The following is a 13867-nucleotide window of genomic DNA, read 5'->3' on the forward strand; positions in this document are numbered from 1 at the left end:
GAGCAGTAAGCTCTGTGAAATCCTTGTCCCTTTAGCAGCCCTCCTGCTAAGGGCTTCCTTGTTAGGAAGTGTCTCAGACTGCACACCTTTATTTTGTCCCAGAGCAGCTGGATATGGATCCCTGCTTTCAACAAGCAGCTGGAATCTCAGTCTCTCCAGGAATTCTGCCTGTCTTAGCTTTCCAATCCCCTAATCATGAGAGTACCATGAAATGTAGGTTTGTGCTCCCAGAGCAGATCTCCAGAGTTAGGTATTCAGCAGTCCCAGGCCTCCACTCCCTCCCTGCCCTGTTTCTCTTCCTCCTGCCAGGGAGCTGGGGTGGGGGAAGGGCTTGGGTCCCTCCAGGCCACAGCTTTCGTACGTTACCCTGTTCCGTGAGGTCCGCTCTTTTCTCCAGGTGTATGAAGTCTGGTGCAGTTCTCTTTCCTGTTGCTCTTTCGGGATTAGTTGTATTAATTATATTTTCGTATTATATACAGTTTTAGGAGGAAGCCTCTGTATCACCTCTCATGCCACCATCTTTAATCCTTTCTCTGATTCTATAGCATCTTACTATGCTGATGGACAGTGACTGTAATGGGGTATATGGTGGGGACTTTATAATAGGGGGAATCTAGTAACCACAGTGTTGCTCATGTAATTGTATATTAATGATACAAAAAAAAAGAGATGGTTGTGTAGCTGTGCTGTATGCTAGAACTTTTTGTGATGTTGCTAATACAACATCCACTAGCCACACGTGGCTACTGAGCTCTTGAAATGTGGCTAGTGAGACTGAGGAACTGGATTTTTTATTTTGTTTAATTTTAATTGAACTTAAATAGCCATACATAGCTAATGACTACTGTACTGGACAATTCAGACAAGTCAGGAGAGGATGCTTGGGACCTGGATGGATAGGGACATAGCAGCAATGGGAAGTCAGAGATTCTGGATTTGGGGTCTTTAGAGCTAATCTACAAGGTTTGAACTTAACCTATGAGTCTTCAGTGGGAAGTTATTGAATAGTTTTAAGCAGAATATTCCATTCATTCATTAATTAATTTGGTTAGTTTATTTTTTAACCTCTACTCCATTCCTATCCCTTCCCTTCCATAGGCAATTGTGCTATTGTGTATCTTTTTGTTTTTATGTATTCTGATAAGAAGGGACTTGTTGTTTTGGGGAATGTGTCTTTTAAATAAGTGAGACTGTTTTATATTTCATTCCGTTTTTCTTTTTCTCAAAACACTGTGTTATTAAGATCCATCCATGTTACCATAAGTGCATCTAACCTGTAATTTCTAATTGCTGCATAATACTCCCTGGTGTACATCTACCGCATTTTACCCATCATTCACCCAGTGACAGATTCCCAGGTTACCTCTAACTTCCCACCTTCACATTCTTGTGCATGTCTCCTGACAGGCCTGTAAAAGAATCTCTTTGGGTCATGTGCCCAGAAGATGAATTGCTGGGCCATAGGGAAAGTGTATATTTAATGTGCCTAAGTAGTTCCAGAAAAAATGTATTTTAGAGAGATCATTCTGGCTGCCTTCATTCATTCAGCCAAATATTTACTGGTCACTTACTAGATGCCAGGTACAGTTTTAGATAGTGAGAATACAGCAGTGAGTGAGAGACAACATTACAAGCTCACAAATCATAAACAAGAAAATATGAACAAGAAAGTACCCTGTATTAATAAACACAATAGTGCAACTGTTGGCAAAACTGGACAGCTACATGCAAGAGAATGAAACTGGATTATTGTCTAGCCCCATACACAAAAGTAAACTCAAAATGGATCAAAGACCTGAATGTAAGTCAGAAAACCATAAAACCTCTTCGAAGAAAAAATAGGCAAAACTCTCTTGAATATAAACATGAGCAACTTTTTCTTGAACGCATCTCCTCAGGCAAGGGAAACAAAATAAAAAATGAACAAATGTGACTACATCAAGCTAAAAAGCTTCTGTACAACAAAGGACACTATCAGCTGAACAAAGAGGCATCCTACGGTATGGGAGAATATATTTGTAAATGACATATCTGACGAGGGTTAACACCCAAAATATATAAAGAACTTACGCACCTCAACACCCAAAAAGCACATAACCTGATTAAAAAATGGTCAGAGGATATGAACAGACAATTCTCCAAAGAAGAAATTCAGATGATCAACAGGCACATGTAAAGATGCTCCACATTGCTAATTATCAGGGAAATGCAAATTAAAACCACAATGACATATCACCTCAGACCAGTTAGCATGGCCAACATAGAAAAGACTAAGAACAACAAATGCTGGCAAGGATGTGGAGAAAGGGGAACCCTCCTACGCTGCTGGTGGGAATGTAAACTAGTTCAACCATTGTGGAAAGCAATACGGAGATACCTCAAAAAACTAAAAATAGAAATACCATTTGACCCAGGAATTCCACTCCTAGGAATTTACCCAAAGAATGCAGGAGCCCAATTTGAAAAAGACGTATGCATCCCTATGTTTATTGCAGTACTATTTACAATAGCCAAGAAATGGAAGCAACCTAAGTGTCCATCAGTAGATGAATGGATTAAGATGTGGTACATATACACAATGAAATACTATTCAGCCATAAGAAAGAAACAAATCCTACCATTTGCAACAACATGGATGGTGCTGGAGGGTATTATGCTCAGTGAAATAAGTCAGGTAGAAAAAGACAAATACCAAATTATTTCCCTTATTGTGGAGTATAACAACGAAGCAAAACTGAAGGAACAAAATAGCAGCAGACTCACAGACTCCAAGAAGGGACTAGTGGTTACCAAAGGGGAGGGAGGGGTAGAGGGAGGGTGTGTGGGGAGGGAGGGAGGAGATTGTGGGTTATCATGATTGGTGCACATGGTGTGTGTGTGGGGTCACAGGGAAGACAGTGTAGCTCAGAGAAGACAAATAGCGACTCTGTGGCATCTTAACTATACTGATGGACAGTGACTGCAGTGGGGTGTAGGGGAAACTTTATAATAAGGGTGAATGTAATAATTACATTGTTTTTCTTGTGAAACCTTCATAAATGTATATCAATGATACCTTAATAAATAAACAATAGTGAAAATAAAGTAAGATGGGAGGGCAGAATGACTGGGAGGCTAATGTGCTTGTGAGGTATTTCATGATAAACGGATTGAAGGGGAGCAATTCTGGAGCAAGGAAACCAAGTAGGCACTGTAATGATGCAGGAGAGAGATGCTGATGGCGTGAACCAGGTAGGGGCAGAGGGGTACACATCTCTGCATCTAGATACAGTGGATCCCTTTACCAAGACAGGGCAGTTGGCCATCCTGGGTCTGGAGTGCAGGTGGTCTGGACTGAAGGCATAGATTGGGGAGTCATCTGTGTTTGGGTTGCATATCGGTTTGCTATGGTGGCCATAACAAAGTACCACAGAGTTGGTGCTTGAAAAGACAGAAATTTATTCTCACAGTTCCGTTGGCTATAAGTCTGAAATCAAGATGTTGACAGGGCTATCCTCTCTCTGAAGCTTTGAAAAGAGAATCTTTTCTTTCCTCTTCCAGCTTGAGTTGCAGCTGGAGCACTTCAGTGTCCACCTCTGTCATCAAATGGCATTCTTCTTCCATGTCTGTCTTTACAGGGCCAGTTTCCTTTTAGAAGGACTCCAGGCATATTGGATGAGGGCCTACCCTAATGACCTCATCTTAACTTGACCACATCTGCAAAGACCCGATTTCCAAATAAGGTCACATTTATAGGCACCAGGGGTTAGGACTCCAACATATATTCTTAGGGGACACAATTGTATCCATAACGGGTCCTAGCTGAAGCAGTGGGAGTGTATAAGCTCTCCATAGGAGAGCTGAAATGGGAACTCTGACCTTTAGGAAGGCAAGTAAAAGACTGAGTAGCCCATGAAGAAGTCTGAGAAGGAAGCTCTCCAGTTGCACCTGCCACACAGAAGTGGCAGCAAAGTGTCCCCTGAACTAGATAATATGGCAGGTGTCACTGTCTTTACTGAATGCTGGGCCAAGGAAAGATGCAGAACCTGGGTAATGTAGACAGCCTTTCAGGAAATTAAGTTTATGGAAGGAAAAACCTTCTAAAGAACTAGGGAGGATGCAAGACCAAGGGGTTGTTGAGGAAGCTGGCAAAGGGTAATCCTAGCACAATGGAAGGAGGCTGATGACTTAGAAAATGGGCTCTGGAGTTAGGCTGATCACATTTGAATCCCAGCCTGGTGTGTTCCACAGCTGTGTGCTTTTAGGCTGTCTGCTTGACTTAACTATACATAAGTTTCCCTCTCTGAGAAATGGGGATAATTATACTACAATCTACTTCCTATGGCTGCTCTAAGGAGTAAATGACTGAAAAGGCACTAAAGTGCTTAGTGCAGTGTGTGGTACATAGTAAGTGCTCAGAAAATATTAACTCTTAAAAAAAGAGACAAGGAGATTTCAAGAAGTAGGTGGTAAGTAATATCAGAGATGGCAGACAGGACAAGGAGGTGGAGGGTCAAGAAAAGGTAAAGGATTTGGCAGAGCATTAACAGAGCCTGGAAAGAGTGGAGGACAGAGGTAAAAACAGTGAAAGACTACATAGGAGGAGAGAAGATGGAGCTTCTGTAGGCATGGAGATATGGAATGCTCTCTGTAGCAGCTTGGAAGTAAGGGAACAGGTGTTAGAAGAAAGAAGTAAACTCTGATTTGGGCTGACTTGGGAGGAGGGGAAAGTTTCTGGGAGTACTTGATACTGAGATAGAGGTGATACCATCTTTTAAATCTTTCAACTTTTTTTTCCAATTTGATACCACAAATATCCCCTTTTGCTGTGCTAAGCCTGGGCATCCAGGGGAAACTCTTCTACAAATGAGGAATGGGCACTAAGAATGTTTGTGGGTAAGTGGTGACAAAGCTCAGCGAGGATAGCGGGTGGAAGGGAGGCAAATGAGGAGCTTGGATGTGGGTTTGTCAGGTTTCAGAAGTCTGAGAAGCACCTGGCTAGAGAATGCCTGGCTCAGAGTTTGGTAGAAGGTGGGAAAGACTCAGGGCTGGAGATATAGGTTAAGAGCCATCAGTAGCAGGTGGTCACCAATACCAGGGAATGGATAAAATAACCTACAGAGGCAGACCAGGAAAGAATGAGGCTGGTGGAGGAAAACAAATCACCAAAGGAGAGGGGTGGCAGAAGGTTGGGCTGTGGAAGCTGTGGCAGGAACACTTCTCTGGATGGAGCCGAGAGAACCAAAAACCATCCACAGAATATCTCGGTTGAGGGATTGTGGACAAGGCCATCTCAGTGGAGGGGTGGGGTGGGACAGAAACCAGATTTGGGTTGGTGGAGTGTGAAAGAAAGATGAGGAAGCAGAGACAGTAGACTGCTTTCAGGAAGTTTGGTGTTTAATTGATAGTGGTACAGAGGACAATAGTTAAGGAGGCAGGGGTTTTGTTTTTATTTTTTAAACAGCAAAGGCCAAACAACATCAGGTGGGCAGGAGCAAATGTAAAGAGAGTGACAGAAAAAAAAGGAAGACATTTCGCTAGAATGCCTGGAGCCCTTGTTATGTATGTAGCACCTGAAAATATTTAAACAACCAGAAAATTACATGCACAAACCCTTCAACTGAACAGGGAAATTAATCGAACCGCGTTGTTGCACCTGCTCATTCTTATCCACAGGAATAGAGTATGTAACTGTTGAATGTGTGAGCGTTGTTTCCTGCCTCTGTGTGGTCGTGGGGACTACTTTCCTCTGCAGCGCCCCCACTCCGGGTCCGTGCCACATTTTTAATCTTACTGCACACAGGGCTCACTTTTCCTAGGAGCTTCCTCTCATCTCTCCCTCTTAACCTCGGAGATAACCAGTCCACACCTGAGCTCCCTCTTTACCTTCCTTTTGATTTTTTTTGTCACCGGGGTTACACCGTGATTTATCTTGCTCGACTTCCCGCAGACTGGTCTCCTGATTTCCCATTCCAGAAGCTCAGGGCTGTCACAGGTAAATTGGTCCTCAACAGTCTAAGGGAGGGTGGTCATTCCTGTGTCCTTCACGGCCGAGCTTTGTGATTTAGTTGTTTTATCATATTTTCTCTTTCCCTGTCCAGTGTACCCCATGCCCTGCCCGGGAGACAGAATTTTCAACTCTGTAAGGGCTGGAGGGCTGGGGTGGGCGGGGTGGCTGGTGGAAGGACAACTAAGGAAGCCGAAGCCGCCAACGTCCCGCAGAGGGCGCGCCGGGACCGGAATTGGCCGCGCTCGCGGCTGAAGGGCGTACGCCCGGGCCGGCCTTGGGACACCAGACGGAAGAGCACGTGGGGCTGAGCAGCGCGTGGGGGCACGTGTGCCACCCCAGGGCGCGCTGTCCCCGCTAAAAATACGCGCTACCCAGCGCTGGCAGTGTCCTCCCGGGTCGGGGAGGCGGACCTCGGCAGGCACTACTTCTAGAGTCGTTATTCTGGGAGGGAGATATTGGTTCCCTGGCCGGGCCTCCCTGGCTCCGGTAAAACCTGCGGCAAGCCTAGCACCGGGCCTCAGTCTTCTCATTTGTGTAATAGGGACCACTCATTTATTCAATGCCTATGTGCCAGGAGTCAGGCATAACTACACTGTTATTACTGTGGAGTTCACAGTCTGGCACTGCGGGGGAAAGGGGAAAAATAGGCAAATAAAAAGGATATTTTCGTATTTTCAAAAATGCCATGAGAAAAGCAAAGTAAGATGTGACAATGAGGAGTGTTAAGCAAGCTTGTACTTGAAGTCATCCTGAGAACGGAGGACACGTTCTAGCCCGTGGAAATTGCCCGCGCAGAGGCAATCGGTCCGAAGAAGCTGGCTAGTCAGAGGAAAGAGATTTGAAGGGAGCGGCCAGGAAGGCCTGCTTGGCCGGAGACCACAGCGCCCGGCACGGGGGTCCCTGAAACTAATCTAGGGCAGGAGGGAGACGTCAGAACAGCTGTGGTCTATGGGGAGGCTGGGATTGTCTGGAAGGGGCTCAAGGGAGCTTTCTAGGACGAGGAAAAATATCTTTATTAGGGTGTTGACTACATAGTTGAACAAACAGGTTTATCAAAACTCCGAGAAGAATTGTGTATTTTGCCATACAGAAGTTTTACCTCGAAAACAAAAGTGAGAGTTCCAGGCTTGTGAGCACAATCGTGGGCTGGAAAAGTTCCGCTGCGCCTTCCAGCTTACCTGCGGGAGAATACCGCCGCCCGGGGTGCGCGGGGCATCCTCCTGGGAGGGAAAGGGGGCGGGCCGGGCGAAGAGGTCCATACCCCACAGCGTGCGGGAAAGGGTGGTCTCGAGGTGGTGAAAGGCACCGCTTGCAGCCAGAATTGGGCTGCTGGCCCCGACCCCGACCCAGGTCGTCGGGGGCAACCTTGCAGCTGCGCCGCTCGCCCCGCCCTTCGCGTAGGAACCAGGTGGCAGTTGGGGAAAGACCAGCCGGTTTGATTTTCCGCGGCGGGTAGAAAGGGGCGGGGGGAGGGGCAAGGGGCCACCGGCCAATGGATTGGGTGGTGTATGTCTCGTGACAGCACGGGGGCGGGGCCCAGGTGTACTTACAGGTCTGCGGGTGGGGGCCTCGACCTCCGCGCCAAACCCGGGAGGCGGGGCCGGCGTGCGGGCTAGGGACTGCTCCTCTAGGATTGGCCTGTGCCCGGGAGGCGGGGCCTGTGCGCGCTGCAGCTGCGGGCTGCTATTGGCCTCAATTCAGGGCCCGCTGCCGGCGTGCGGGCGAGGCTCGGGGCGCGAGGACCGAGCCGGGCAGCTGGTTCGCGAGCCGAGGGAGGGGCCGGGGCGGTGGTAGAGGTGGCGGCGGCCGGTACTGGACCCGGCGGAATGAGCGAGGCGGAGGTGGCAGCGGTGGTCACAGCGGTCCCCGCGGCGACGGTGCCCGCTACAGCGACAGGGGTGGTAGCGGTGGTGGTACCGGTGCCCGCGGGAGAGCCACAGAAAGCAGGCGGCGGAGCGGGCGGCGGCGGGGTCGGAGCCGCCCCCGGCACCGCTGCTGGGACCCCGTCGGCACCGGGCCCCCGTAACCCTGGCAATCCGGCGACAGCACCCTCGGGGACCTCCGCGCTCCCAGCCCGGAGTCAGGCGGACAAGCCGGTGCTGGGTGAGGGGAGTGGCGCGTGCCAGGGATGCTCTAAAGGGTCGGTGGGATGGGGGAGGGGCATCGTGGAGCACGGAGGTGTAGGGAAGGCCGAAGGTTAGCTTGGCCTGGAGGTTCAAAGAACTAGCTGGGCCGGGGGCAGCAGAACAGTGACTTCCCGGGTGGGAAATCCTGCCCTGCTTACTGAGCCGGAGGGCGTGGTCAGCATGTCCAGCTGGGGCTTTGGGGTGGAGGATAAAACCTCAGGGTCTGGCCACGCCCCCGGGGCGGGAGACGGCCTAGCTAGGGTTAGTACTAGTTAAGACTCTGAGCCTGACAAGCAGGTGTGGTAGTGGGACCCTTCTGCTGGTAGGACGAGAAAAGCACTCAGTTATGCCCTGAGGGTAAGGGCTTTGTGCACCAGATGAGTACCCGGTTCTAGGTAAAGGGCTTGGATTTGTAGGATAAACATGCCTTAGACTTGGAAGGATTTTGAAAGTCTGTGAGACCCGATGTGAGTCTTTCCATTTGTCGGAACTGGAGCAAGAATGCCTTGAAGCTACTGGATAAAACCTGGAGGGTTTGAAGTTCAGCTCAGTAGGTAATAGGGAGACAGGTTAGATTTTCGAGTGTCTCAAAACTGAGTCCAACTCCGTCTCTTCCCTCATTTTACTGCCCTCACTGCATCTCTGCCTGGCAGCAATCCAAGTCCTGGGCACTGTCAAATGGTTCAACGTCCGGAATGGTTATGGATTCATCAACAGGTATCCGAGAAACCCCGGGAGGGGGTGGAGTGATTGTCTTCCAGACTGGTCTGTGGGACTGGACACCTGCCCAAGCTCATCGCTACCCCTGCTGAGGCACATGGTTGAGATGTCCAGCTGACGCGGATTGAAAATCTAATTGGAGCACGAATGTGGGCATGATGTAGTCTTGTCCACATCTTCAAGGGCTGCTGAGGGTTAATGATCTAGGAACTTGGCAAAACTGGCCCACCCTCCCAATTTATCCATCTTACCCTCTGCTTTAGTTCGCTTCCCTTTGGGGCAGAATGTACCTGCTTTCTGCGCCTGGGGCTCTGGGCTGGAATCCTCATTTCCTGTTTGAGGCAGCACACAGAGCATTCTCATAACTCATCTCCCTTGCAGAGCTGTTGGCTCATTTGAATCCCCACCTGAGGAGGCTGATAGGTGGGGGTTGGAGAAGCAAGGAGCCAGCCCCTCCTGAGGCTGCGGCTTTCTTTCAGTTGGGCAGCCCCACCCTCTCCCAGCACTGGGAGGGGCTGCAGTGGCAGATTCTGATCCGAGTCCAGGACTACCCAGTAGGCCCTTCCTCAGCCTGGGCACCCTGCCCAGCCCAGCCCTCCTGGGAGGCCCTGGTTCCCTCTTAGCAGGCTGACCTTTGTGCAGATTCAAGTACTTTAAAGCAAGAACATTTTTGTTCTCGGGAAGGGTCCCTCTCTAATTCTGGAGACAGGACTCCTGGGAGGTTTCTGAAGGAAAACCTCTCCACTGCCCCCGCACTGGGGTGCTAAGATGGATAAATTGGGGTAAGAGTCAAGTAGTGATAGAAAATGATTGAATATTATGTCTCACCCTTGGCCCTTAAGGGTGTTGGTTCACCTCCAGACTGAAGGTGAGAATCAAGTTTTGGGGCTGTTTAGAGCAGGTTCTTGACACATTGTTCCCTTCTCAAAAATGCTCCACACCTCTACCTGTCCCCACATTCTCTCTTCTTGACAATAGGAGGAAAGAGAGCAGAATTTCCAACTGTGATGGGGCTGGGAAAGAGGGGTGTTGACCAGGGACAGTTACACCCAGCACTACCAGGTTCTCCAGTGCCCAAGGGATACAGGGTGGTTAAGAACTAGCCCAGCTCCTTCAAGGTGCCTTTGCCTTCCCACTCCGCCCTTTCCTCATGAAGCCTAGGTTTTTGTCTAGGTTTCAGGTATACTTCTCTTCATACCAGCTTCTGGAGGCCCAGCTAGCTCTTGTCTCACTCCCTGGGCCCCATTTAACCCCAAGCAGCACGTGAGGCTGGAGCGGTTGGGCCTCCTGAACTTAGGAATGGGTAGCTAGGGAGGCCTGAGTGGAGGTGAGCATCCCACCGAAGTCACTCCCTAACAACCACCCTGTTCTGCAGGAATGACACCAAGGAGGATGTCTTTGTTCACCAGGTAAGAGTTAGGTTGGCTTTGTGAGGAGAGGAACCCATCCTCTGAAGGCCTTTGCCACAATCCCTAGCAGTATAGATCCTATTTCTCCAGCGTTTACCACCTAACAGCAGGCCCACCAGAGCACTAGGCAAGAGTTTGCCTCTCCCACCTGTCTCAGGTGCTTGTATTAACTGCCATTGGTCCCACTTGTGTTGGGTTTTTGTTGAAAGAAGTATGTTGTTCTCTGGCATGGTAAGCTCACCACCTACTGGGACCTGTTAACACTACAGGAATGAGTCAGGGGGAAGGGAGAGGATAGAGACACATGGATGCAGTGGCTCGAAGTGTGGTCTCTACCATCAGCCGCAGCCGCAGCCCTATCAGCTGAATACTCAGGTCCTGCCCCAGACCTACTGAATCAATCAGACAGGGGGAAGGGCCTGGCAATCTGATTTAACAAGCTCTCCAGGTGACTCTGCTGCGTGCTGCAGCTTGAGAACCACTGCTTTGGTGGAAAAGGTGCTCAGTGGGATTGAGATAAGAGGCATAGCACGTTCTACTCAGTTTGTAACCTAAGACTGTCTATGCTTTTTGTTTTGCCTTTGAGTTCATGTTTCTTGCCTCCCTTTTAAAAAATCCCTAAGGTTAAAGGGAGGAAGGAGTGCATCCTAGAGACAGTGGTGACTGCACAATCAGTGCTGAGGCCCCTAGTTCATGGCTTTTTCCCTATTAAACTTTGACTACCTTCTCCTTGCTCCACCATCCAGCCCTGGCACACAAGTAAAATGTTGAAAAGAATGAAATTGGGTAGTGGACACAGCAGGGGTGCGAGAGACTCTGGGCATGCTGTCCTCACCTTTCTCATGACCTTTCTCCTAACCAGACAGCTATCAAAAGAAACAACCCCAGGAAGTTTCTGCGCAGCGTTGGAGACGGGGAGACTGTGGAGTTTGATGTCGTGGAAGGAGAGAAGGTTTGAGAGCTGTAGTGAGATACAGAGCCAGCCAAGTTTGCGGGAGGATGGCCTGGAGGCCATCCCAGGCTTTGGCTCTCCCAGCCCTTCCTCTGTGGGAATGGGACTGTGTTCTCACGCCAAGGTTGTTGTCTGTAACACTCTGGCTGGTGTAAGGGGAGGACACGTCCTAAAGAACGTGTCCTTGTCATCAGGCAGTAATAATCTGGTTTCTTTGTAGTTCAGCATGCACTTCTGTGCCTGTCCTCCACATGGGGTCATGTCCCCAGGTCCTCAGAGTCAGCCTCTGTAGTTAGGCGGACAGTGGCTTACAGAATTCTTTCTCCATCCCTGCCTCCACCCCACCTCCACTCCTAAACTCAAGAGGATCCATAGAAGCTATTTGAAAAGGACAAGATACAGAGGTGGCCCCTCCTAGAAGGGTCCAAACACATGCCATTGCCCCTCCTGGGGGAGGGTGGGAAGAGGTACAAGTTAAAGGATCTGAAGGAAGAGGACAGGGGTTTTAGCTGGCCAAAGGGGAAGACAAATGACTGGAATGAGTCTGGGACTGCTGTGCATTTGATGTTAACAGCAGTTCTGTGTCCTCCCCACCTCTTTCCCAGGGTGCAGAAGCTGCTAATGTAACTGGGCCTGGGGGTGTGCCAGTGAAGGGCAGCCGCTATGCCCCCAATCGACGTAGGTTCCGCCGATTCATCCCCCGGCCTCGCGCAGCTGCCCCACCACCCATGGTGGCAGAGGTTCCATCAGGTGGGACAGAACCAGGCAGTGAGGGGGAGCGAGCTGAAGACTCTGGGCAGAGGCCCAGAAGACGGCGCCCACCACCCTTCTTTTACCGACGTCGTTTTGTGCGAGGCCCTCGGTCCCCCAACCAGCAGCAGTCTATAGAGGTGAGGGGGACTGGGGGTATGGAACAACTGCCCACGTCCTGGGAAAGGAGTGGACCTTGGCCAGGCTAGACAGCACGGAGCCCCCAGAGGAGGCGAAACCAACTCTGGGGAAAGCTGTGGATACCTGGGTCTTGGGCAGCTGGCTTCCCAGGCCTTTATACCTTCTCAGGGCACTGATGGGCTAGAACCCAAAGAGACAGCCCCATTGGAGGGGGATCAACATCAGGGAGATGAGCGGGTCCCCCCACCCAGATTCCGGCCCAGATACCGAAGGTAAGATTCTCTTCTAGGGCCGCCTTCCCTTCCTCATTCGGTGTTGGTCCCCTGGGTGGAAGAGGACTGGAGGATGAGATGGGGAAGAGCAAAGTTCTAAGAGCCTGAAGCCAGTGGTGAGGGGCTAGGTAGCTGAGTGATTACTGCTTAGGCGCCACTGGGGCTGGAAGCTTGGCTTCTGGGGGCAGGAGTGGGGCTGGGAGGGAGGTGCTCTATGCAGGCTCCTGGCTCCCTCCAGCACCCCCACTTTCCTCCCCAGGCCTTTTCGCCCCAGGCCACCCCAGCAGCCCACCACAGAAGGTGGGGATGGTGAGACCAAGCCCAGCCAAGGCCCCACTGATGGGTCCCGGCCTGAACCTCAGCGCCCACGAAACCGCCCCTACTTCCAACGGCGACAGCAGCAGCCGCCTGGACCCAGGCAGCCCACAGCCCTGGAAGTGAGGACCTTGGGTGTCTACATGGGGCTGTGTGTGTGTGAGAGAAAAGCTGGGCCGACCTCCCTCTCACCTTTCTGTCTTCCTTTCCCTCCCCTTCTCGCTCTGTCCCTTTGCTGCCTCCTCTCCTGGCCCTGTCCCCACCCCACCCCCTTTCTTGCAGCCTGACACCAAAGAGCCAGCAGTGCTGGGTCCACCTCTGGCAGGTGTCCCTGCTCACCAGGAAACCCCAGAGGCAATTAAGTGTGTGTCACCCCCTGTACTTGGCTGTGTGGGGGTGACAGCACCAGGCTGGGGGTGCACTGGGGAAGAATGGGAGGAAAGGTGGGAGAAGGTTGAAGTTGGGGGCTCTAAAGAACAAGAGGGTCTCAGCTGAGCTTCCCTGTTCTCTCTAGACCTCAGGCCCCATTGACAGTGGGGACCCCACCACCACCATACTGGAGTGACTCCAATTTAGAGGACACCCAGAGCTACCATCTGGTGAGTGGCAAGCAGCTCCAGGGGCAGGCCAAGGCAAGTAGCCAAGAGGGTGGGGGACTGGGTTGTGATAAGTTGCTAGTCATGATTGGCTCATTTCTCTTTCTCTTTCAGGTATCTGCCAGTTTTTCCAACTGACCTGTACCCTACCCAGCACCTTCTCCCCGCTTTCCCATAATTCATGACATCAAAACACCGGCTTTTCCCCCTTTTCCTTGAGACTCAGGAGGGCCAAAGCAACAGCCTTTTGTTTGTTTTTTTTTTTCTTTTCTCTCCTTTACCAAGAGTTGAAGGGATCCATCCTTACTGTTCAGAGGCAACAACTTCCTCCCCTAAATTCAGGCTGAGAAGAAACCAGCCAGCTCTTACCTCCTCCTGGTTGTTTTTCTTTCCCACCCCAGTTTATTTTTGTTTCTCTTCTACCCACATCTCTGAAGCCGTTTTATGAACTGTCATGTGCCACCTGAGCGTCCAGTAAAAACAAAAAAACAGGCTTTCCTGTTGTCTTGGTCTCTGCCTCTTTTCTGTTCAGAGAATTGCTGAAAACTCACTACTGAAGGAGGGTGGAGGAGGACCGGGCAGTGGGCAGGGTCTGCT

At 50.5% G+C, this 13867-nt stretch overlaps 1 protein-coding gene across 2 annotated transcripts; it reads left to right on the plus strand.

Annotated features, from left to right (window-relative positions):
• The first annotated feature begins 7811 nt into the window (after window positions 1-7811).
• Window positions 7812-13774, plus strand: YBX2 (Y-box binding protein 2). Of its 2 annotated transcripts, XM_017675220.3 has the most exons (10): window positions 7812-8092; window positions 8769-8832; window positions 10211-10244; window positions 11107-11196; window positions 11802-12086; window positions 12256-12359; window positions 12619-12796; window positions 12957-13036; window positions 13189-13273; window positions 13385-13774. In XM_017675220.3, exons 1-10 carry the CDS (start codon window positions 7816-7818, stop codon window positions 13406-13408), a joined length of 1221 nt encoding a protein of 406 aa, XP_017530709.2. In that variant the 5' UTR covers window positions 7812-7815; the 3' UTR covers window positions 13409-13774. The 2 variants fall into 2 exon arrangements, with proteins under 2 accessions (XP_017530709.2, XP_017530710.2); XM_017675221.3 differs by lacking the exon at window positions 12957-13036.
• Window positions 13775-13867: the final 93 nt, after the last annotated feature.

The sequence above is a fragment of the Manis javanica genome, chromosome 4, assembly GCF_040802235.1.
Source record: "Manis javanica isolate MJ-LG chromosome 4, MJ_LKY, whole genome shotgun sequence".
NCBI lineage: Eukaryota > Metazoa > Chordata > Mammalia > Pholidota > Manidae > Manis > Manis javanica.